The sequence below is a fragment of the Rhinichthys klamathensis genome, unplaced genomic scaffold (genome assembly GCF_029890125.1).
Source record: "Rhinichthys klamathensis goyatoka isolate OS25496 unplaced genomic scaffold, OSU_Roscu_1.1 h1tg000059l_1, whole genome shotgun sequence".
NCBI classification, from domain to species: domain Eukaryota; kingdom Metazoa; phylum Chordata; class Actinopteri; order Cypriniformes; family Leuciscidae; genus Rhinichthys; species Rhinichthys klamathensis.
The window spans coordinates 10,460,594-10,484,020 of record NW_026606604.1 but is presented as its reverse complement, the minus strand read 5'-3'; the positions used below and the strand labels follow the sequence as shown (position 1 = coordinate 10,484,020).

Here is a 23,427-nt window from a genome sequence, read left to right as displayed (position 1 = left end):
GTATAAAAATATATCTAATATGAATATATAACTAATAAATATATTCGAAAATTTTCACATCAATTATAATAATATAAATAAAATGCAAATAATATTAAATGCACGAACAGCCTTTTTGTTTCAACCATCCAAAACGTACAGCAACATCATGTAGTAAATATCGCTCTTATATGACTCACAGAACCTGTCAAAAAATGTCGAGGTTATATATTCCACCCCACCAACATAAAGAGATTTAAAGTTGAGATGATATATCCATAGATAGACTGTATATTCTATAAAACAGCATATATACTAACAGTAGGTGGCAGTAACGCGCTGCTTACGTTTGCGCGCCGCCGCTGAAGGAAAAACAGAAGTTGTGTTGTTGTCATGATGTGCTATGATGATGTGTTGCTAGTGTTGTTTGACATTTAAACATGTCGTGTGCAGCTTTGAATTGTACTAATCGTTCCTCACCAGGGTCCAGTATAAGTTTTCATCGGTCGGTTGGTTATTTAATTTATTTCGTCTAATTTAACCGTCCAGTCACATTGTCAAAACTGTGTTTGTCTGTAGATCAATCGCGTGCACTTTATATGTAGAAATATTAAGAATTATTTGTCTAGTCATGAATAATAGACGTTCATATTTTGTGTATGTTGATTATTTTTTGAAAAAGAAGCCCATTTAATAACTCACATATGCAAAAAAAGAGAAATATTATTTCAGTAGGTTCTTAAAATCTTATAAAAAGTGTTTTGATGATAAAATAATAGTTCATCAAAAATGAATCCCAGTTCCAATCCCTTTTCTGTTTTAATACAAAAAGTTATTTATTTGTGTCTTCCAAGAATACTACTACTATTATGATATGGCTTTTATCTGCTCCTATTGAACAAAGACTATATGTGAGCTCATATTCTTTTAAAATCATATTTGACTATCTCTCCTATTCTCTAATCCATCTATCCATTAATTTTACAGTTTCCCATTAGGTGACAAAGATCGGCTGCAGCGGTGGATGGTGAACATCAGACGTGACCATTTCAAGCCATCTCCATCTTCTCGCATATGTTCCCACCACTTTGAAGACAGCTGTTTCTTCAAGAACAATAAAGGTCAAGTGTGCCTTAAGAAAACGGCTGTCCCCACCAAATTTTTCTTCCCTGACTCCTTTAAGATGGCATGGTGCACCAAATTATATAGAAGGCGAAGGAATGTGGAAAATTATGAAAATCATGAATTTCATACATACAGTCTCAAAATGGATCCCAAGAGAAGGTATGTGGAAGAGGAGGTCATTTTAGATGAGTTTGTGAAAGAGGAGGAAGATGCTTCGGATCAGGACATGGCCGAAACCAGTGTGACGCCAGTGATTTACCCCACTGAAATATGTGTCATTGCAGTTAGACATGATCACTGCTACCGTTCTTGGTCTTCAAACAAAGCTTGTAGTTCCATAGATGACACCGAAACAACGGCAGAAATGCAAGAGAACGAATCTGCAAAGAAGCTGAAGCACAGTTTGAACTTGGTCCTGGGCAAGATTGCGGCCTGCAGGAAAAAAATAAAATTGAAGAACGCCACGATTCGAAGGCTAAAAAGAAAAGTGACTTCTCTGTCCTCAGTCATTTCAGAGTTGAAATCGAAAAAAACCTCAGAGACAAAACAAAAGTATGCTACCCTTAGGCAAAGCACATTGTAAGTATATATCATTTTTTTTGCCATGTTTTTTTTTTTTTTCACACTGTCACAAAACAAATCTGTCATTTACTCACCCTCAGATCAAAACCATATGGCTTTTTCTTCCATGGAACATAAAAAAAATGCCTTTTCATGCAGTGACAAGATGACATTCACTATGTTCTAAAGAACAGCATGAAGCATTTTCATTTTGTGTGAACTATTCCTGTAATTTGCATGCTAAAAATTTTATATCAGAGGAAATATAAATATTTTGTCTTGAAAATGAATGTCTTCACAGCTGAAAGGATCTAGATCGCGGGCTCCGAAACTGAAGAGTCACGAGCTGTAAAACAAGAGCCTTGGACTCAGTGACTTGCCTTTGAATGAGGAGGTTGTGTTTTGTTCTGCCTGCGTTCTTCCAATCATTACCACTGGTATGCAACAGACACATTGGTCAAGAATGCTGGGGGAAATGACCTGAGAAGTTGGTTCGGTCAGGAGGATGAAGAGATCTCAGAAGAATGCATAAAGAATAGCCCCTTATTAGGCGGCATGGGAGAAATGCAAGAACCAGCACAAATGACACTCCTTTTCTCAGGGATGTTGAAATGTAATTATTACATGATTCGTTTGAAGCTTCCTATGTTCTACATCCCTTTTTATATAATAGTTTGTAATTTTCTTAATAAATATTCAACATCATGATTGCCCTCTGTCTTTCTGATGCAGTATTGCCCTCTGTCTTTCTGATGCATTATTATGGTATGGTCCTGTTTTATATAAAAATCAGAGCTTTTTTTTCTGGGGGGTTGATGTCTTGTTATATTTGTATTTTAAGAAAATGCAATAAACATAATTATAAAAAAAATTAATAAAATAAAAATTAACATGGTAATTAGATTAGTTTTCCAGGCTGTTGGCATCATTTGCATCAATATATCTGTAGGAAAATCATATGTAACTTTACATTAGTCTCTTTAGTTAACTAAATGAGTTAACATGAACAATACTTCAACAGAATTTATTAATGTTCCTTCCAACATGTAATCTAAAGTTTTAAAAATGTAGTATTAGCAAATTAGCAAAAAAAAAAAGTTGTAATTGATAGTTGTGATTAATGTGTTGTCAACATGAACAAACAATAAACTATTGTATTTTTACATTCATAAATCCTCTAAAAATGATATTGCTCAATTTAAGTCCATGTTAGATAATGCATTAAATATTGTTAACAAGTGAGACCTTATTGTAAAGTGTAAGCAAATTATCTTAGAGATTCAAAAGCTTTTTGGAACTGCATTAATAGTAAGATATTTAAGAATAATTTATATGATAATTAAACATATTTCGATTAGCATCATATCATTTCGTTGAACTGATTTTGTTGACAGTTACATATTTACTTTTTTTTTTTAAAGCAACATATTCTGGGTCAGCATGTGGCATTAATAAATCAACCACATGGATTTAATGTCTATGAGTCAAAGACAAAATAGAGACAGTAATTGGTGACTTTCTAGCGTTAAAGCCACATCTCCACCCTGATGTCGTGTATAAATGAGGGACATAGTCTCATTTTCAAATTCAAATCCACACATGATCAGAACACATGGAGCAATCCTTTAATAAAAGCCTTATTTTTGGGCAGGTAGAATATTAGGGGGAAAGAAAAAAAATAAGAAACATGTTTCTGTTTTGCCTTCAAATCATTCTGTACACACTAAAAGCCAAAGCAGAAAACAAAGGTTCATAACTGTAAGTTCTCCTCAGTTTTTGCTCTGTGGTTCTGCTCCTGGAGTTGGTTTGTGTTCGTCAGATGGGAATGTTTTGATTTTTTCCCCCTGAAAACGGTTGTCTCCTCCCCGTTCTCTCCTTCTTCTTGCTCCAGTCTTCCCCTCTTTACAAAGTGCTGGATCCTGGACTCCAAACTCTGGCAGCGCGGCCGCTCCAGAAGAGGCTGGTACTTCTTCTGCCTGGACCCCTCCATGAGCCAACACTGCAGAGAAGTCATCTCTAAAACACAACAACAGAAACATTACTTTTCATAATGATTTCACAAGCTCATTTTAAGATAAATAGCAGGCAGTGTGTTAGTATATCACTCCACACATCAACAGTTTCAATATGAACGCACACCTGTGGTTGTGTTCTGAAGGCCTTGGATCATGCCGAGCAGAACCTGCGTCTTGACTGCATTCTGAACCCAGTGTTGGTGCAGTGAGTTCAGGACGTGGTTCTCCTCCTCCGTTTCATTCCTCCAATTTACACCCTCGAAGTGGCAGTCATAGAGAACCAAAGGGTAATCCACCGCCATACTACAGAACAGAGGAAAAGTCGGCATGAAACGGAAGTCGTGCGATAGTCTTTTCTTTCCTATTTCGAGTGGAACGGCTTCTGAACAAGAATAAATGTAGGGCGGGCAATGTTTTTGTCCATGGGCAATGGATTATACGGTTCTGGCTTGCTATTGGTCAATCTCATGTGAGCGACAGGTTGCCCCGCCCTTACGCCAGTAAACACATCATCAGAGAAGAGAAGTCGCTGCAAGAGGGAGGGGAAGTTATTTTAATTCAAGATTACGAGAGTATAAGATTTTTGAAAAAATTATATGCACAGATAAATCGTTTATATAAATATTGCATATTCCATAAAAAAAAAAAAAAAAGAATTACTAATTTAGAGTCATGAAAACTAAAATTCCTACAGGTCTGAAATTTAAGCATCATAAAAAATCCAGTTCATGCTGGTCTAAGCCAAGAGATGACAGTGGAAAAGCAATAAGTAACTTCATATGGGATCCAGGTTTAGCTATGGAAATGTTGAAATAAAACTCACCTGTATTGAGGTTTCCTTGGGTTTTTCTCCACATCCATCAGCTGATCAATGATTTCTGGAGCTTCGAGTTTCTGTCCAATCAGCAGCAGCAAAGCCATCATGCAGCGAACCTGCAAAAGCAAAGATCAGTTTGTTATGATCAGAATGGGATACTAGCTACTGCTACAACTGAACACTGCAGAGGACACTGCATACTATCTTTTTAAAACAAAAACAAAGCTCTTTAACTGGTGGAGATGGTTTCTACAAGTGTATTAACTACTACATAATAAAGAGGTCATTTCAACAAATTTAGATCAACTTTTTTGACTTCAAGGTCCTCCAATGTACGCAACAACATTTGAAGACCCCCATCCCTAGTTTTGCTTTTTAAACTTATTTTAATCTATGGGCACTCCTACTTTCAGTAAATAATGATAAAAATACCATAACATAATTATAATTAAAATAGATGTAATTAATTAGTTTCAGGAGCTGAGTACTCTTCAGGGTTCCTACTCTTTTTAACAATGAATTTACGTGACTCTTCCAGACTTTATAAAATACTTAAATACTTTCAGCTAACTGCCAAAGAAATTTAATTTTCATTTAGTTTAACTTGATGTACTAAAATAACTACAACTAAATAAAACTTAAATAAAAATATAGACAGTAAAAAAAAAATATAAAAAAAATAATAATGACTAAAACTTTTTCAAAAAAATGAAAATGGGAAACCATTTCAAACTATTAATAATACTATAGTTGTATCTCAATGATACTAAAATAACACTGTTTTCAGGACAGGAATCACACTTTTAAAATGAGGTAACTTTTGGAAACAGTTGTTGAGGGGTTGAATTAAAATGATCTTGATTTTTTTAGTCATTTAGCTTCTTCTAAAGCTTGTTTGAAAGCCTGTTTTTAAGAACCACTGCTTTAGCGTCGAAGGCCTCCAGTATACGGCGGGATCCTTACCTGGTGATAGAGGAAAGCAAGACCTTTGACCTGGAAGACGTAGAGTTGGTGGGGGTCGTCAGGACAGGTGGGGTTGAGTTGGGCTGGCTGGACCGTGGCAGACAAGATGGTCCTTTGGAACTGCAAGACTCCATTACCAACATCCATCTTACACAGGTTCCTGAAGTCATGTGTTCCCTCATATCTGCATGGCCAGGGAAACACAAAGAAGAAGCCATTGTGACCGAGCTCCTGAACACAGTGTCAATCAAATTAACAGCAGCTCAAACAACTCCAGAATAAAGACATGGTGTATTTTTCATCAATTCAGAGGCATTATTTTATTTAATCAAATGTTTAAATTAAAGGGTTAGTTCACCCAAAAATGAAAATGATGTCATTAATGACTCACCCTCATGTCGTCCCAAGCCTGTAAGACCTCCGTTCATCTTCAGAACACAGTTTAAGATATTTTAGATTTAGTCCGAGAGCTTTCTGTCCCTCCATTGAAAATGTATGTACGGTATACTGTCCTTGTCCAGAAAGGAAATAAAGACATCATCAAAGTTGTCCATGTGACATCAGTGGGTTAGTTAGAGTGTTTTGAAGCATTGAAAATACATTTTGGTCCAAAAATAACAAAATCTTTATTCAGCATTGTATTGTCTTCCGGTTCTGTTGTGGATCCGCGTTCAGTGCCGCTGCTGACGTAAGACGCTGCTGACGTGTGTCTGGTGTGTGTGTATGTGTATTCTGGTTCTGTTGTGGATCCGCGTTCAGTGCCGCCGCTGACGTAAGACGCTGCTGACGTGTGTCTGGTGTGTGTGTATGTGTATTCTGGTTCTGTTGTGGATCCGCGTTCAGTGCCGCTGCTGACGTAAGACGCTGCTGACGTGTGTCTGGTGTGTGTGTGTGTGTGTGTATTCGGGTTCTGTTGCGGATCCGCGTTCAGTGCCGCTGCTGACGTAAGACGCTGCTGACGTGTGTCTGGTGCGCCCGAGCTTCGTTTACAGTCTGAAGGAGACGCACGCTGGAAACTAAACAATCTTCGCAAACATGTCTAAGGATTTCGACACAGAGGAAGACTTGCATTTTTTTGCCCAGCCATATTTATTTGAACCCGAATACACGGACACACCAGACACACATCAGCAGCGTCTTACGTCAGCGGCGCCACTGAACGCGGATCCACAACAGAACCGGAAGACAATACAATGCTGAATAAAGTCCTAGTTTTTGTTATTTTTGGACCAAAATGTATTTTCGGTGCTTCAAAACATTCTAACTAACTCACTGATGTCACATGGACTACTTTGATGATGTCTTTATTTCCTTTCTGGACAAGGACAGTATACCGTACACACATTTTCAATGGAGGGACAGAAAGCTCTCGGACTAAATCTAAAATATCTTAAACTGTGTTCCGAAGATGAACGGAGGTCTGACGGGCTTGGAACGACATGAGGGCGAGTCATTAATGACATCATTTTCATTTTTGGGTGAACTAACCTTTTAAGTTGAGTGACTGTACATAATATTCGTTAAGCAGACTCAGAGTAGATACGGTTATAGTGTTGAAGTTTTCATCTACTGACCGTTTAGCAGCCTCTGCCATGCGTTCCACATCCAAGTCTCCACGAGGAAAGTAGTATCTGTATGTTCTGGACTGGCAGTCGAAGCGAGCACTGAAGCCGCTTTCTACAGGGGCCCATTGCAGTATCCTGATGTCCTGTGGCAGGACTCGATTTAGGATCTTCACATAGGGTAATTCTTCTGCAGAAGCCTTGCCTTTGACCTCCACGTCAGCCGGGACAGTCACACCTAAACCTCCTCTGTACTGCGTGGAGCGCAGATCAATGGATATAACCTGGAGAAGACCATCAATATCAGGAATCCATGACTTTACAAAATATGAAAATATATTTATTATAAAGATCACAAAAACAAATGTAATGGCATAAATAATAATAATTTTTTTAAGATATTTGCAATTCATGTTATGCTTTTAGTTGTTATAATTGAATGTTTATTTTTCATTGTTATTATTGCGTCAAAATTAAATAATATAAAAATTGGTTCTGAATATAAATTATCAGAGACTGTCAGAAATCGTCAATATCAAGAATCCATAAGTTTACTAATATATATATATATACACACATATTTAATATAAACACACATTTTTATGTTAGATGCGATTAATCGTGATTAATGAATTTGACAGCACTAATATACATACATATATATATATATATTATATATATATATATATATATATATATATATATATATATATATATATATATATATATATATATATATATATATCATTATTCTTGTTATAATCTAATTAAATAATAAATATATATAATATTATATATATATATATACAAAATTGGTTATAAATATCTAAATATAATGTTATCAGACACAGTTTACAGAAATATATATAAATTAGTTAGATATATAACTTGGAGAAAATATCAAGAATTCATGACACTACAGATCTGTTCAGATCAGAAAAAAAGCATAAATGTAATGTTTAATAATAAAACTAATTAATAAAATTATAAAATAATAATTTATAATAATTGTATTATTCATGTTATGCTTTTAGTTGGTTATTATATTGGTTATCAGACACATGGAAATTATATTGTATCAGCTGTATAATACATTATTGTTTAATCTCTATTTTCCACGATTGTAGGAACCCTGGAAAATATGAAAACATGATGAAATTGAATATCATAACTAAGTTGCTATTACAAAATTCAGTAAAAGCAGATCACAGTACCTGAGAGAAAGCACTGACTCCTTTATCTGTGCGGCCGCAGCGATGATAGTTGGAGGTCTGTCTGTCCTGGATCAGTTTAGTCTTCAGCAGGGCCTCAAAAAGCCGGGCTTCAACGGTGTTGTCTGTGTTTTCTTGGACAGCGAAGCCCTGATATTGCCAGCCGAGATATGCCAGCCTCAGTGCCACATGTCTGCGAGGGTGGGCAGAGAAGTCAAAGGGCCTTTCTGCTCCTCGTTTCTTCTGTTTGGATCTGTTCTCTTCACCTTTCTGATGTTTGAAGCTGTCTGATGCTTCAGTTCTCTCCTCTGTCCCAGCTCCATCTCTCTCTACTTTCAGCTGAGCTTTCAGTCTCCCCACCTCCTCTTCCAAAGCCTTCACACGAGCCAGCAAGACCTCTTCTGACATCTTTACAATAAACACAGATCTGTGAAATACATAACAGAGAGCTCATATAACAGCTTTTCACTATAATGTGTGCATGTATGTGAATGCAGTTCTTGCTTATGTTAACAATAATCAGAGATTTGTGAAATAATTCACAGTGAGCTTCACATATCGTCATCAGTGCAGTTCTCAAACAGATGCTTCAGTAGAATCAAACGAGACCTAGAGGAGGTGTTTAATGTGCAAATCTCCACGTGCTTCCTTCCTATCAACTTTCTGGGCTTCCTAATATTTTTATAAATATATAGTTTATAAAACTACAAAAAAAAAAAGAAGATTTAATTATACTCACATCCTTCATGAAGTTTCACGAAAATAGCGAAATAACAAATTCTGAACAGTAACTTTTACACACAGGACGGTGCACTGCATTGACTTCCGTCAAGCCACCCTTCAAAATAAAAGTCTGGCACACATACACTGACTTGAATGCACTTGTAAGCTGCGCATCCCAAATAAGGGGAGTGGCAACGCTATTAGCGTCCACAGTGTTTTACTCATGATGTGCCGGGGAAGAGAAACACCTGTGGTGCATTAGCAATCAGGAATCAAAGTTATAAAGGTATGATGTATTTGTTGTTGTGCTGGGGGGGTTTTTCTGTGGCTGCTGCTGAGTTCCTCGCCGAGGCTACCGTGCCGGGACGTGGGTTGGAGATAGACGCGTGCGAATAGCGACTGGGAGGGATATTGTGCTGGGGTTTTCCCCTCTTAAGTTTGGCGGCCGCCGTTGATTTCCTTGAATGCGGGAACCCACGTCCGGTAGCGGGTAAGGAAGCCAGCAGTACACTCTCATTTGATTGCGGTTGATGTCTGTGTTGGTATTGTGTTTTTTCGCCGGGGAGGCCCTAATTTATGTGTGCAACTATTGGTCCCCCGGCGCCATTTGTGTGTAAAGTGAGCGTGTGTGTGAGTAAGGGGGTAGGAGAGCAGGTTGTTATCTTCCACATGCCTTTTATACTGTATATTGACGACGGCTATGTATTTAGCGTGAGTGGTATTGATGGGATGTCCTGATACTTGGTGTGTATTTATTGGTGTGGTATTTACGTGATTTATATGACTTTGAGGGTTGCAGTGCAATGAAATTATGCATGCTTGGTTATCACATGAATTGATTTAATGCATGTATTTAACAACCTTTGAGACCCGTGCTGAATATATTGTCCTGTTTGTTGATGCTTTATTCTTCGCTAAGTTTATTGATTAAATGTTAGCATTCATTACAAATACATGATTAGAATTGCTCCTGTCTTTGCATTAACCTGTTATCCCCCCCTTGGGTTTTAACCCCACGATTGTCTAAAAATAAAATTGTTATATTTATATCTAATGCATTGTGCACGTGAGTTTTCCTTGGTTATTGAGCCACAGAAAATTATTGGTCCAGTAGAGAACCTGTAAATCACCCTTATTACGAGTTGGGGTGGTTACAACTTGGCGTAGTTTTGGCAGTCTGGACTGTGGGCAATAACCAGGAAAATGTCAACTGCACAACCATCAGTGCAGTTACCTTCTACATCAAGTGAGGGGCAGCAGAGAGTAGATGGTTCACCGGATATGGCTCAGAATCAAGCAACAAATGCAAATATGTTTATGTTTCCAATGATGATGGGGACACCTTGGTGTCAAAAATTTAATGGAGATCAAATTGCACAGGGGAATAATTTTCAGGATTGGTATAATATGCAGACATCAACGTTCAATATATACCCTTTTTCTGAGGTGCAAAAGGTCTCTGCTGTAATAAGTAATCTTGATGGGGAAGCAAAGAGGGAAGTGTTGGCCTTGCCAACAGCACAGCGTACGACAGCTGATCAGATATTGTCATTTTTGAAAAGCATTTATGGAGATATTGTCCCCCTTGCAACCCTTCGTGCCCAATTTTTTACTCGCAAACAGAGGACAGATGAGAATGTTAGGCAGTTTGCCTTGGCACTTCAAGAATTGAGTAATCGGTTGGAGAATAGGGGCGATGGCACCATTATGGGTAATGTTTTACGTGACCAATTTATTTTGGGACTCTGTGATGCAGGATTGCGTAGGGAACTACGGGGTATGGTCAGGGCAGCTCCTGATAGTTCTTTTGTAGAAGTTAAACAAGAAGCAATCCTGCGAGCAGAGGAATTTGGGGAGGTAAGGCAAGCAGTAGCTGCAACAGTGCAGTTAAAACCAGCCCCTGATACAACAAAATTGGTGGAGGAGATTAAACAGGAGGTCTTTTTGCAGTTAAAAGGAGAAATAAAGGAAATGGTGGCTGGAATGATTAAGGAAGTCCGTGAAGGAGTACAGCACTTATTGCCAAGTAGTGATGATGCAAGATCTAGGTATGAGTTAAGGAGGGGTCGGAGAAGCTCAGATCAATTTGACCATCAGGGAAGACCTATCTGCCGACGTTGTAAACAAGTTGGGCATATCGAAAGACGTTGTAGGGTTGTAGAGGGAGCACAGGGGCCTTTAAACTTTTAGAACCCACTGTACAGGCCCAATCAGTGGGTACATTTGGTAGTGGCCAATCAGAAAAGGATCATTTAATAGGACAATGTCCATCTGTGGAAGTGGTGATACAGGGGGTTAAAACGCCTTGCTTGATTGATACGGGTTCACAAGTGACTACATTGACCGAAAGTTATTTCAAAAAATATTTTGAGACCAGAGGACCAACAATGTATCCACCAATTCAAAAGTTCAATTTGGTAGCTGCTAATGGGTTAACGATTCCGTACATTGGATATATTGAGGTAGATTTGAATATATGTGGGAAAGTTATACCAAAAAGAGGAGTGTTGATTGTTAAAGACTCAAATGGATCATTGTACCCAGGACTAATTGGCATGAATGTGATTAAGGAGTGTAGAGATTTCCTGATGACACAGACTGGGGTTAGTTGTGTAGGGGCAGAAGGCGAAATGCAGGTTAAGGTGTGGCATCAGATGTTTTCGGTGTGTGAAGATCTGTTCAAGTTTGCTGATGAGTCAGGACAGATAAGTTCAATTTACTGGCCGCAGGGAAGACGGAAGACAATACCAGCTCAGTCAGAGGTAGTGATAGAGGCATGTGCACGTTTACGACCTGATAGGAAGGATTATGTGGGTTTAGTAGAACCTTGTCAAGATGTATTGCCGGGGCAGTTATTGGTAGCTAGATCACTGAGCACGGTTTCAAAGGGTAGAGTTATGGTCAGAATTCTAAATCTTTCTACAGCCCCAGTGACTCTTTTTCAGCGCTGTCGAATAGGGCAGATTTTTGACGTTGAGTTGTGTCCAAGTCGGCAAGGAGATGTAGAGTTAAGACAGTTGGATGATGAGACAGTGGAGGTGGGGGTGAGGCAGAATAGAGTGCAGGATGTAGAACAAGAACAGGTGTTTCGGCCGGTGACTGTCCCATTAGACCCATTACAATTTAGCACTGAACAACAAGAGATGATTGCCAAATTGTTATCCAAGCATCAGAAGGTCTTCTCAGAACATGAGGAGGATTATGGGTACACTGATAGGGTGTTGCATGTGATACCAACAGGCGATTCAGCTCCAATTAGAGAACGGTATAATAGGATTCCACCAAAATTATATCAAGAAGTGAGGGGACTTTTGAGTAATATGCTTGAAAATGGTATTATTAGGGAGAGCTATAGCCCCTGGGCAGCGCCTGTAGTGCTTGTCAGAAAGAAGGACGGCACCCTTCGTTTCTGTGTAGACTACAGGAGGTTGAATGGTGTTACCCATAAAGATTCGTACCCCCTCCCCAGAATTGAAGAATCATTGGCTTCATTGAAGCAATCTAGAGTTTTTTCAACATTGGATCTAGCACATGGGTACTGGCAGGTGGGGGTGCATCCAGCTGATAAGGAGAAGACTGCCTTTGTGACCCCTATGGGGTTATATGAATTTAATCGGATGCCGATGGGGCTATGCAATGCTCCGGGAACATTTCAGAGACTGGTTGAAAGTTGCCTGGGTGACCAAAATTTCGAAACATTGTTGCTCTACTTGGATGATATAATTGTTTTCTCCCCTTCTTTTGAGGCCCACATTGCCCATCTGGACTTGGTTTTCAGCCGCCTGGAGAACTTTGGCCTGAAAGTTAAACCTACAAAGTGCTTTCTCTTCCAGCATGAAGTGCATTATTTAGGCCATGTGATTGCAGAAGGAGGGGTGTCACCAGACCCAGAGAAGTTGCGAGCAGTGGAGGCCTGGGCAACTCCTCAGAATATCACCCAGCTGCGCGCTTTCCTGGGCTTGGCAGGGTATTATAGACGTTTTATAAAGAACTTTGCCCACATCGCAGCACCCCTGAATTCTATGATGTGGGGGACATCAAAACGACGCATCCGACCGGCTAAAGGTAAACAAGACTGCTGGGCATGGGGAGAGGAACAGGACATGGCATTTAAGAAATTAAAGGAGTCTCTCCTACAAGCACCCATACTGGCTTATGCAGACTTTCAAGTGCCATTTTTGTTGTATACTGATGCCAGTCAGACAGGCTTGGGGGCAGTACTGGCACAGATACAAGATGGAAGGGAGAGAGTGATTTCCTATGCAAGCAGAAGCCTCCGTCCAACAGAAAGAAATGATAAAAACTACAGTTCATTCAAATTAGAACTGTTGGCGTTGAAATGGGCTATAGTAGAAAAGTTTCGGGAATATCTTGCTGTGTCTCCCTTTACTGTGTTCACAGATAACAATCCACTGGCTCATTTGAATACGGCAAATCTGGGTGCAGTGGAGCAACGATGGGCGGCCCAGCTCGCAGGATTCCAGTTTGAGGTGCGGTATAGACCGGGGCGGACAAATGGTAACGCTGATGCCCTCTCCAGGTGGCCTGTGAATGAGACTTCTGTCAGGACTACAGAAGATGGGATAGCCCCAGGTGGTGAGGGTGGATATGTAGCATCTGAAGTGGTCCGTGCCTGTGTCCAGGCTTTTGTTCCAGTGGTTGATGTCGTACTGGAGGAGGGTCAGAAGATGGAGGCAGGGGCACAAACAAATAAAGACAGAGTTGGCCCCAGTTTGCTGGCTGAGTGGGTAAGGGCACAGCGGAATTGTCCCGTGGTGTCACGACTGTGGGTCTATATGGACAGAGGAAGAGGGCCAGTTCCAAGAGAGCGAGCAGCTGAAGACCGGCCCACTCAAGTGCTGCTGCGACAGTGGGCCCGCCTCTGTGTGGATCAGGGGCTGCTGTGCAGGGAGGTATGTGATCCAAAGACATTCGATAAATGCAAACAAGTGGTTGTACCTCAGTGTCTGCAGAATCAAGTCCTGGGATGGGTGCATGACCACGCAGGACACCTGGGAATGGAAAAGACCCTGGGCTTGGCCCGTCGACGTTTCTTCTGGCCAGGGCTGGCGCGAGGAGTGGAGAAGTGGTGTCTCCAATGTGCTCGTTGCAATCTGCACAAGACCCCAGCCAATAAAGTGAGTGCCCCCCTGGTATCTATACAATCAGAATACCCTCTGCAGATTGTTTCTGTCGACTTTCTGTCACTGGAGACTTCACGCAGTGGAATGTGCAATATTTTAGTAATGATGGATCACTTCACTCGTTATGCAGTTGCAGTGCCAACTTTGGACCAAACAGCAGTGACTACCGCAAGGGTGTTGTGGGGACACTTTATACAGCCTTTTGGGGGGTTTGATCAGCTGCACTCTGACCAGGGGCCCAATTTTGAATCAAAAGTCATCAAAGAATTGTGTTCATTGTACAACATCAGTAAGTCTCACACTACGCCCTATCACCCAGCAGGAAATGGACAATGTGAGCGCTTTAATCGGACATTGCTGAGCATGCTGGGTACATTAAGGGACGATCAGAAGGAGAACTGGGATCAGTATGTGGCAGAGTTGGTACAGGCCTACAATAATTCACCCCATTCCTCTACAGGGTATACCCCCTATTTTCTAATGTTTGGCCGTCATGCGAAATTACCCATTGATGTGATGCTGGGTCGGGGAGATGAGTTCTCAGGCACAGCTGGTAGCTGGGTGCACCACCACCATGAAAGACTAGTGACTGCCTATAATCAAGCCAGAAAACAGGTTCAGAAGGCTCAAGTTCATCAAAAGAAGGGGTTTGACCGTAGGGTCAAGGGGGAACCCTTGTTGGTGGGTCAGAGAGTCATGGTACTGAATAAGAGGGCCAGGGGACAGGGTAAATTGGATGATAAATGGGAACGGGATACATATATAGTTACGTCACAACCTAATCACGATATACCCGTCTATGTGGTTAAGAAGGAAAGGGGTGATGGTGGCGAGAGAGTGTTGCATCGCAATATGTTAAGCCCATGTAAGTTTGAAATTTCCTTGCCCTCAGAGGAGGAAGTAGAGGTCATGCATCCTAATTCTAATGTCAATCCTATGAACAGTAATTGGTGTATGTATCCTTGGGTGGGGGGCTGTCTTACAGGTCTGCCAGTACCCAAACAGAAGGATGGAGAGACTGCCCTTAATATGGACATTGATGAAGCGACATTACAGACTGCACAGGGGGAAAATCCCCCTTGTTCACCTGCTTCACAGGTCGAATGTTCAAGACGGTCAACCCGGGCCACGAAGGGCCTGTTGCCTCAACGTTATAGAATGTGAAGTATTCGAGTGGGAATGTGCGGACACATTTAGAGTAGGGGGGGTGGATGTAAGCTGCGCATCCCAAATAAGGGGAGTGGCAACGCTATTAGCGTCCACAGTGTTTTACTCATGATGTGCCGGGGAAGAGAAACACCTGTGGTGCATTAGCAATCAGGAATCAAAGTTATAAAGGTATGATGTATTTGTTGTTGTGCTGGGGGGGTTTTTCTGTGGCTGCTGCTGAGTTCCTCGCCGAGGCTACCGTGCCGGGACGTGGGTTGGAGATAGACGCGTGCGAATAGCGACTGGGAGGGATATTGTGCTGGGGTTTTCCCCTCTTAAGTTTGGCGGCCGCCGTTGATTTCCTTGAATGCGGGAACCCACGTCCGGTAGCGGGTAAGGAAGCCAGCAGTACACTCTCATTTGATTGTGGTTGATGTCTGTGTTGGTATTGTGTTTTTTCGCCGGGGAGGCCCTAATTTATGTGTGCAACTATTGGTCCCCCGGCGCCATTTGTGTGTAAAGTGAGCGTGTGTGTGAGTAAGGGGGTAGGAGAGCAGGTTGTTATCTTCCACATGCCTTTTATACTGTATATTGACGACGGCTATGTATTTAGCGTGAGTGGTATTGATGGGATGTCCTGATACTTGGTGTGTATTTATTGGTGTGGTATTTACGTGATTTATATGACTTTGAGGGTTGCAGTGCAATGAAATTATGCATGCTTGGTTATCACATGAATTGATTTAATGCATGTATTTAACAACCTTTGAGACCCGTGCTGAATATATTGTCCTGTTTGTTGATGCTTTATTCTTCGCTAAGTTTATTGATTAAATGTTAGCATTCATTACAAATACATGATTAGAATTGCTCCTGTCTTTGCATTAACCTGTTATCCCCCCCTTGGGTTTTAACCCCACGATTGTCTAAAAATAAAATTGTTATATTTATATCTAATGCATTGTGCACGTGAGTTTTCCTTGGTTATTGAGCCACAGAAAATTATTGGTCCAGTAGAGAACCTGTAAATCACCCTTATTACGAGTTGGGGTGGTTACACACTGATTTATTCCAATGAATGTGCAATACCTTCCTCATTGCTGTATCTTTTTCATAATTTTTTTTTTATATATACATATATATACAATAAAATAAAATACAATACATTGATACATGCATTCTGTTGCTTTACTGTACTTGATTTAATTGTTTATTAAATAACAATGTAATTATTACTATACATAAGGAATATTATCGATAACTATGGTTTTATTATTATCACAATTTAGTATATTTAGCATTTATTTAAATAAGTGCCAATTAGAGTCTAGTTCCCGATCCAAGGGTTCTTCCTTATTTACCTGACCATTTTCCTTATTTTCCTTGCCACAGTTGCCTTTGGCTTTATAACTATTTTCTGTGAAGTTGTTCGATTTATTGTAATAAAAATGTGCATTTCACCGCCCATTTGAACTGGAAAGTTTAATAATAACCATCCACTCTTTGACAATTTTCTATTTCCTCATCATTTTCTTCCTGATAAACAGCATCGCTATATGCTGTTAAACAGCCTCATAAAATCAGTTGTTAATGTCATTATAGGGATCACACACATTCAATGGAATGGAATCATGTGATGAATACAACAAAGTTTCCTCGTTTTCTTTCAATCCGGAATTCTCATTGGCTCAAGCTCCTCAGAGGCCATTGAGGCAGTCTCGTGATTGGTCGTCTGCCTCCCCATTGACTCACATTGCTTCCTGCTCACGCGAAGGAAATCAATAGTAGAAAAGTGTAAAGTTTTAAAACCTACATCTGTTGCACCGATGCAACTAACGTCACAGAACTCAAAATGAGACATTGTAAGCGCAGCGCATTGCTCGCGCTTGTGTTTGTTACATTGTTGCAGTCGGTCTGCAGCGACTTTCAGACTCTCGCGCATCTGAGAGCGAAGGCGAGCGATAAAACCCAGTCCAGAGCTGTGGTGGACCTGCTCAGGAGACTGCTGGGCAACAGATCTCGGGATTTCATCGTGTCAGTCAACAGGACTCTGTCTAATGAAACTTTAGACGTGTGTGAGCTGCGATCCGCGAAAAACAACAAGATCATAGCAGTGGGCAGCACGGGGGTCGCGGTGGCCACCGGGATATACAACTATCTGAAATACTTCTGCAACTGTCATGTGTCCTGGTCTGGAGATCAGTTAAATCTGCCCCGACCCCTGCCTCCTCTCACCGGCGTCCTGCGCATCAAAACACCGCACAGGTACACATGTTAAAAATCTCCATAGCTCGAAAAAAAAAAGTGATTCGAGATTGAGACTATAAATCATAAGTAAAACAGAAAGTTCGAAAAAATATATAAAACACATTCCACAGAGTATAATATTATATGTATTATTATTTTTTTTTAATTATTATTTATTTGTCACTGACCCATACATGACTTCATATGTAAAAAAAAAAAAAAAAAATGCCACAGATAAATGACATTACAGGCCAACTAAATTATCATTAATCATAGATCATTATCATAGATTAATAACTTTTGATAATTCAAATTAATGAAGCTCTGGAGAGTGTTTCAAACCTAAATGTTCCTATGAAGCGCTCATAGCATTTACATATTTATAATTCACCTTTATCATATGCATGCATTTTAATTCTTAAATCTGATAAATGTTCAGCAAATTTCTTATTCCTATAGGGACTGATGCTCATATCTGATCCAACTATTCCAGATATTTTGCTGAACAAAAAATAGATATTAGTGATATTTTAATATTACTATATCGATTAACAAACACCTCGTTATCCCAATCCAGATTGACTTTCACGTTCACTTTTCTCCTCTTTTCTTGCAACCTTCCATACTCGGACTAAAATTAGATATTAGTGATATGTGACAATTTTGATATTATCATATCAATTAACATATTCCTCTTTATGCCAGTTCAAAATAAACTGGCTGTATTTTCTCATAACTTTTTTTTTTCTTCATTTTTTGTGAATTTTGTGCAAAATGTTTTCATTTTAAATATTATGTAAAAAATTATCAGGTATTGAAAAATCCATATTGGTCAAGCACAATTGATGTACTGTATATATTTCTATAAAATAGTTGCAAAAGGACTGACATTTAATGTCTGTTGTAGCACAGATATCAAACAAAATACTATAGTAACTATCACTAGTTTTCTCAATGTGATTAAGCTGGACTATTTAATGTTTATTGTAATGTAATGTAGTTCAGATTTGTGCAACTAAGCATAATTTTATAGACTAATGGACTAATGCACTCGTTATTAGGTGTCTAGGCAAGATTGTCTATGTGTCTTCTTTGTTCATTTTGTTATTTGCATGTTTCTGCAGGCATCTTGTCATTCAGTGTGTGTGTGTGTGTGTGTGTGTGTGTGTGTGTGTGTGTGTGTGTGTGTGAAAAAATGCAGCATTGTTGATTCTCCCCGCTATTGTTCATGCGCATGTTTTGTTGTAGCCGGACCTTTTTTGTCGTCTGATTGTGTGTTTGTCTTGTTAGTTCTGCATGAGCTGGCCTGTACTATGTCACTCTCAGAGACGCCGGCGAACAGTGATTTTCACACAATGTGGAAATGACGTTATGAATGAGGTCATGTTCCTTACAACTCCAAAACAGTAAATAGTATTGCCAAGTACATCACAAGTAGGAGATAACAATCATTGAGCTGTGCCAGCAAACCTATTTCAGCAAATTCATCTATTTTAGTGTTTGTGTAACTGAAGGTTCAGGTACTATCAGAACGTGTGTACCCAGAGTTACTCCTCCGTGTGGTGGGATTGGCCGAGGTGGCAAAGGGAGATTGATTGGATGGCACTGAATGGCATAAATCTTCCACTGGCATTCACTGGACAGGAGGTGCTATGGCAAGAGGTGAGAGTATCTGTGAATTCAGTTTTATAAATGTATATTTTTCAGAGTATTGTGTTTTATATTTGCCTGTTTTCTTTTCCTGGTGTACTGTAGGTTTATCTGTCTCTCGGTTTGAACCAGACTGAGATGGATCGCTTCTTCACAGGTCCAGCTTTCCTAGCGTGGAACCGCATGGGAAACCTGTTTCAGTGGGGAGGACCACTTCCTCAGTCTTGGCATGTCAAACAGCTCTACCTGCAGGTACTGAGCAGACTTTTGATCAGATAACAAAAGGAGAGGACAGAGGAGTGATGTGGTGTTATTTTTCAGGTTTTATTTTTATGGTTTTCTATTTAGGAATAAGCTTGAACATAGCAATTGCGAGAGATAAACTCGTAATTCGAACTTTTTTTCTCGCAATTCTGACTTTATATCTTACAATTCTGAGAAATAAAGTCAGAATAGCAAGATGTAAACTCACAATTGTGAGATAAAAAGTCGCAATTATCTTTTAAAGTCAAGTAGAGCGTCAAAGTTGCTTGTATCTTTGATATTCAATAAAACTACAAAGTAACCATAAAGATACTTAAGTATAGGTACTAATTACATTTTCTGAAATACTTTACTCCACTGATATTAAGAGGCCAGATTAGACCAGAATATCTAAGCCACATTTAGAGGCAGTCATAGAGACTTGTGGGTAGCAATCATAAAACAAGCTTTACCAAGTTGCTAAAAAACTATCTTACTAAAAACATTCCAAGCACTCTAGCATTATGACAACTTTTGCATAGGCAAGCACCACCAGAAAATGTAAAAATGTAGTTGCACATAGTCATGCATTAAAATTTTGCTATTAAAAATCTTTTAAATATTGTACCTTTTATTCCTGCAGTTTAAAATATTGGACCGTATGAGATCTTTTGGGATGATACCTGTATTGCCTGCTTTTTCAGGAATAGTACCTGAAGGTATTACCAGGTAATATTCCTCAAATATGTCTTTCTCACATTTTTCAGGAGTGCAGATTTTAGATCTTGAGATTCCAAGTGTTTTTGGTTGTTTTTTAAGTGCATTTTTACGACTGTTAGATTTCCTAAATCTTCTTGGGATAATAAAAATAAGTTACATTAAATAAATCATAGTATAAGAAAAAGTTTTTTTTGTAATTTCAAATCAAGGAATTATTGTTTGAAATTGTACGAAAGTTGTTTTTACTAGGTGCCGCTTAGGTCAATCGAGATTCACACAAGGTTATTAGGCATCATGCCTTCCTTGTTAAACTCCAATGACTGTTAAATATATTTGACTGGACTGCCCTGTTTTTAATATATATATAGAAAACATTTTTATTCAGAGATATGTGTAACTGATGTATTTAAAAAGTTTCACCTCAATGTATTAAATGTCTTGTATAGCTTTTTGTTAATTGTATGTTTTTGTTATTTACCATTATAAATAGCCTTGTCGCTGACATGGCGTTAAAAAAAATAATATACAGTATAATTATTTATTTGGATATGGTCAGTGCAATAAAAATGTCTAAAGAGCATATAACTTGTTTTCTTCTGTTTACCAGATATGTGAAGATATAGTGCGATAGTGAAATAATCACATTTAGCAATGTCCCGTAGGTTGTTTCCCCAAGCAAACGTGACCAAGTTGAACCCCTGGAGCCATTTTAACTGTACCTACTCCTGCGCCTACGTCCTGGACCCACGCGACCCGCTCTTCCAGCGAATAGGAACGCTCTTTTTGACCCAGGTCATTAAGGAGTTTGGAACAGACCACATTTACAACACAGACACCTTTAATGAGATGATCCCAGCCTCCTCAGACCCCACTTACCTGGCATCTATAAGCCGTGCCGTTTTCAGTACTATGACTTCAGGTAACTATGCCATTGTTATTCCACCAAAAAGAGTTTGTGTTGAAAATAATTCAAGTGGTATTGTCCTAGATGTTGCTCATTGCATTTGCTCTAGTTTTATAACCCACAATTGACCCGTTTCTTTTCTGAGGCACAGTTGGAGTTCCCAACCCCATGATGGGTTGAGGCATGGCGCCCTCACAACTGCTTACACAGATGCGTTGATTACTTATTGTCTCCTATTTACTCTCTCTCTTTCTGGCAGTGGACCCTCAAGCAATTTGGCTGATGCAGGGCTGGCTATTTATCAGTGACCCTTCGTTCTGGAAACCAGACCAGGTCAAGGCATTGTTACACGGCGTCCCCCTGGGGCGCATGATTGTCCTGGATCTCTTTGCTGAATCCATGCCTGTCTACTCTTCCACAAACTCCTTCTACGGCCAGCCGTTTATCTGGTGCATGCTTCACAATTTTGGAGGGAATAGCGGTCTGTTTGGAACGGTGGAGAGCATTAACTCCGGCCCCTTCAATGCCATCCGCTTCCCGAATTCAACCCTAGTGGGTTTGGGTTTGACCCCTGAAGGCATCGAACAGAATCCAGTTGTTTATGAGCTCATGACTGAGCTGGCCTGGCGCAAAGAACCTGTCAACCTTTCCAAATGGGTATCGCTGTATGCCTTGCGGCGCTATGGTACCATGGATGAGAACCTGACAGTGGCCTGGCAGCTCTTGTTTCATAGCGTCTACAACTGCACTCTTCCAAAATACAAGAACCACAACCGGAGTCCTTTGGTACATCGGCCGTCCCTGCACATGCAAACAGACATTTGGTATAAACCGGCTGACTTCTACAAGGCATGGAAGCTTCTGTTCGAGGCATCACCAGGGTTAGTCACTCTGGAAACCTTCCGGTATGATCTTGCGGACGTGACGCGACAAGCTCTCCAGCTTCTTACAACTGAATTCTACAAGGAAATACGGAATGCTTTCCAGGTAAACACAAACGTAATGGTTATCGTTGATACTGATGAACTAGCAAACCAGTCCTATTAGTTGAAAATTTAAAGGGATAGTTCCCCCAAAAATTGTAATTCTGTCATTAATCACTCTCCCTCATGTCGTTCCAAACCTGTAAGACTTTCGTTCATCTTCGGAACACAAATGAAGATCTTTTTGATGAAATCTGAGAGCTTTCTGTCCCTCCATTGACAGCTACGCAACTACCACTTTGACGCTTCAAAAAAGTCATAAAGAGATCGTAAAATAAATCGAGCGGTTTAATCCAAGTCTTCTAAAGAGACTCAATCACTTTATATGATGAATAGATTTAATTTAGGCTTTTATTTATATATAATCATTGATCAGCGAACATAACCAGAAGCTCAACTGTACTTGCTTGACGCACGAGAATAAACCTCATTGGTTCCTTCAAGTCAAGCGAACATGCCTGAGCTTCCTTGACCAAATATGAATTGAGCGGTTTAGTCCAAATTTTCTGAAGAGACTCGATCGCTTTACATGATGAACAGATTGAATTTAGGCTTTTATACACATTCTGCTTTCACATGACCAATTTTCCACGTGAAACGTGCTCTGTTTCAAACTTACACTGCCAGTGTGAAAGCCCTGTGGTGTGTACAAAATTACAGCTTTGAAATATTATTTTTTTTGTTCGATTCTCAGGCCCAAAAGCTTCCTGACCTCCTGAATGCTGGTGGTGTGCTTGTCTACGATCTCTTACCTGAACTGGACCGCCTCCTTTCCAGCAACGAACACTTCCTTTTGGGGGTGTGGCTTGATCAGGCTCAGTCTCAGGGTGTGGACGAGCACGAGGCGCAGCTGTATGATATCAATGCACGAAATCAGATCACCCTATGGGGACCCGATGGGGAAATCCTGGACTACGCCAGCAAGGAGTGGGGTGGTCTAGTGGAAGACTATTATTCACAGCGCTGGGGCTTGTTTGTTAATACGCTAGTGGAGTGTCTGGACAGAGGAAGACCCTTCAAACAGGACGTGTTCAACCAGGCCGTGTTCCAGGTTGAGAAGGGGTTCGTCTACAACCAGAGGAAATATCCGTCCAAACCACTAGGCAACACATATGACATTGCACGACGGATCTTCCTCAAATACTACCCATATGCGCTGAAAAGCCTAAAATGAAGAGAACTTGATGAGTTTGATCCACAGAAATCCACTATAAAACATTTAGGTATCAAACTGATATGGTGGCCAACAATGGTCAAAACACCAGCTTGCATTTTATTTATCTTTTTACTTTTCTTTTAAAACGATGCCTAAACTATTATGAGAGACTAATATGACATTCTAAGAAGATTTAGAAGTCTTGTAGAAACTTCTGATTGCTTTTTATATAAGATACTGAGGTTTATTGCATTATGAATGTGTTTTTGCAAAAG

General features: G+C 39.9%; 3 protein-coding genes across 5 annotated transcripts; 2 read left to right on the top strand and 1 right to left on the bottom strand.

Annotated features, from left to right (window-relative positions):
* Positions 1-350: 350 nt before the first annotated feature.
* Positions 351-1,687, top strand: si:ch211-40k21.9 (THAP domain-containing protein). Its single transcript, XM_056249426.1, has 2 exons — positions 351-484; positions 967-1,687. The coding sequence occupies exons 1-2, from the start codon at positions 420-422 to the stop codon at positions 1,685-1,687; spliced, it is 786 nt and encodes a 261-aa protein (XP_056105401.1). The 5' UTR covers positions 351-419.
* Positions 1,688-3,295: 1,608 nt separating this feature from the next.
* On the bottom strand, positions 3,296-9,062 carry pus3 (pseudouridylate synthase 3). Of its 3 annotated transcripts, none has more exons than XM_056249376.1 (7): positions 8,973-9,028; positions 8,237-8,641; positions 7,035-7,306; positions 5,461-5,644; positions 4,504-4,613; positions 3,805-3,983; positions 3,296-3,681 (listed from the first exon to the last, which is right to left on the bottom strand). In XM_056249376.1, the coding sequence occupies exons 1-7, from the start codon at positions 8,979-8,981 to the stop codon at positions 3,416-3,418; spliced, it is 1,425 nt and encodes a 474-aa protein (XP_056105351.1). In that variant the 5' UTR covers positions 8,982-9,028; the 3' UTR covers positions 3,296-3,415. The 3 variants fall into 3 exon arrangements, with proteins under 3 accessions (XP_056105351.1, XP_056105353.1, XP_056105352.1); XM_056249378.1 differs by having other exon boundaries at positions 3,297-3,681; positions 8,237-8,660; positions 8,973-9,062; XM_056249377.1 differs by lacking the exon at positions 8,973-9,028 and adding an exon at positions 8,838-8,921 and having other exon boundaries at positions 3,297-3,681; positions 8,237-8,660.
* A 7,913-nt stretch (positions 9,063-16,975) lies between these two features.
* naglu (N-acetylglucosaminidase, alpha) lies at positions 16,976-23,427 on the top strand. The gene is made up of 7 exons (XM_056249375.1): positions 16,976-17,514; positions 19,011-19,158; positions 19,252-19,398; positions 20,033-20,118; positions 20,772-21,028; positions 21,273-22,000; positions 22,691-23,427. The coding sequence occupies exons 1-7, from the start codon at positions 17,102-17,104 to the stop codon at positions 23,168-23,170; spliced, it is 2,259 nt and encodes a 752-aa protein (XP_056105350.1). The 5' UTR covers positions 16,976-17,101; the 3' UTR covers positions 23,171-23,427.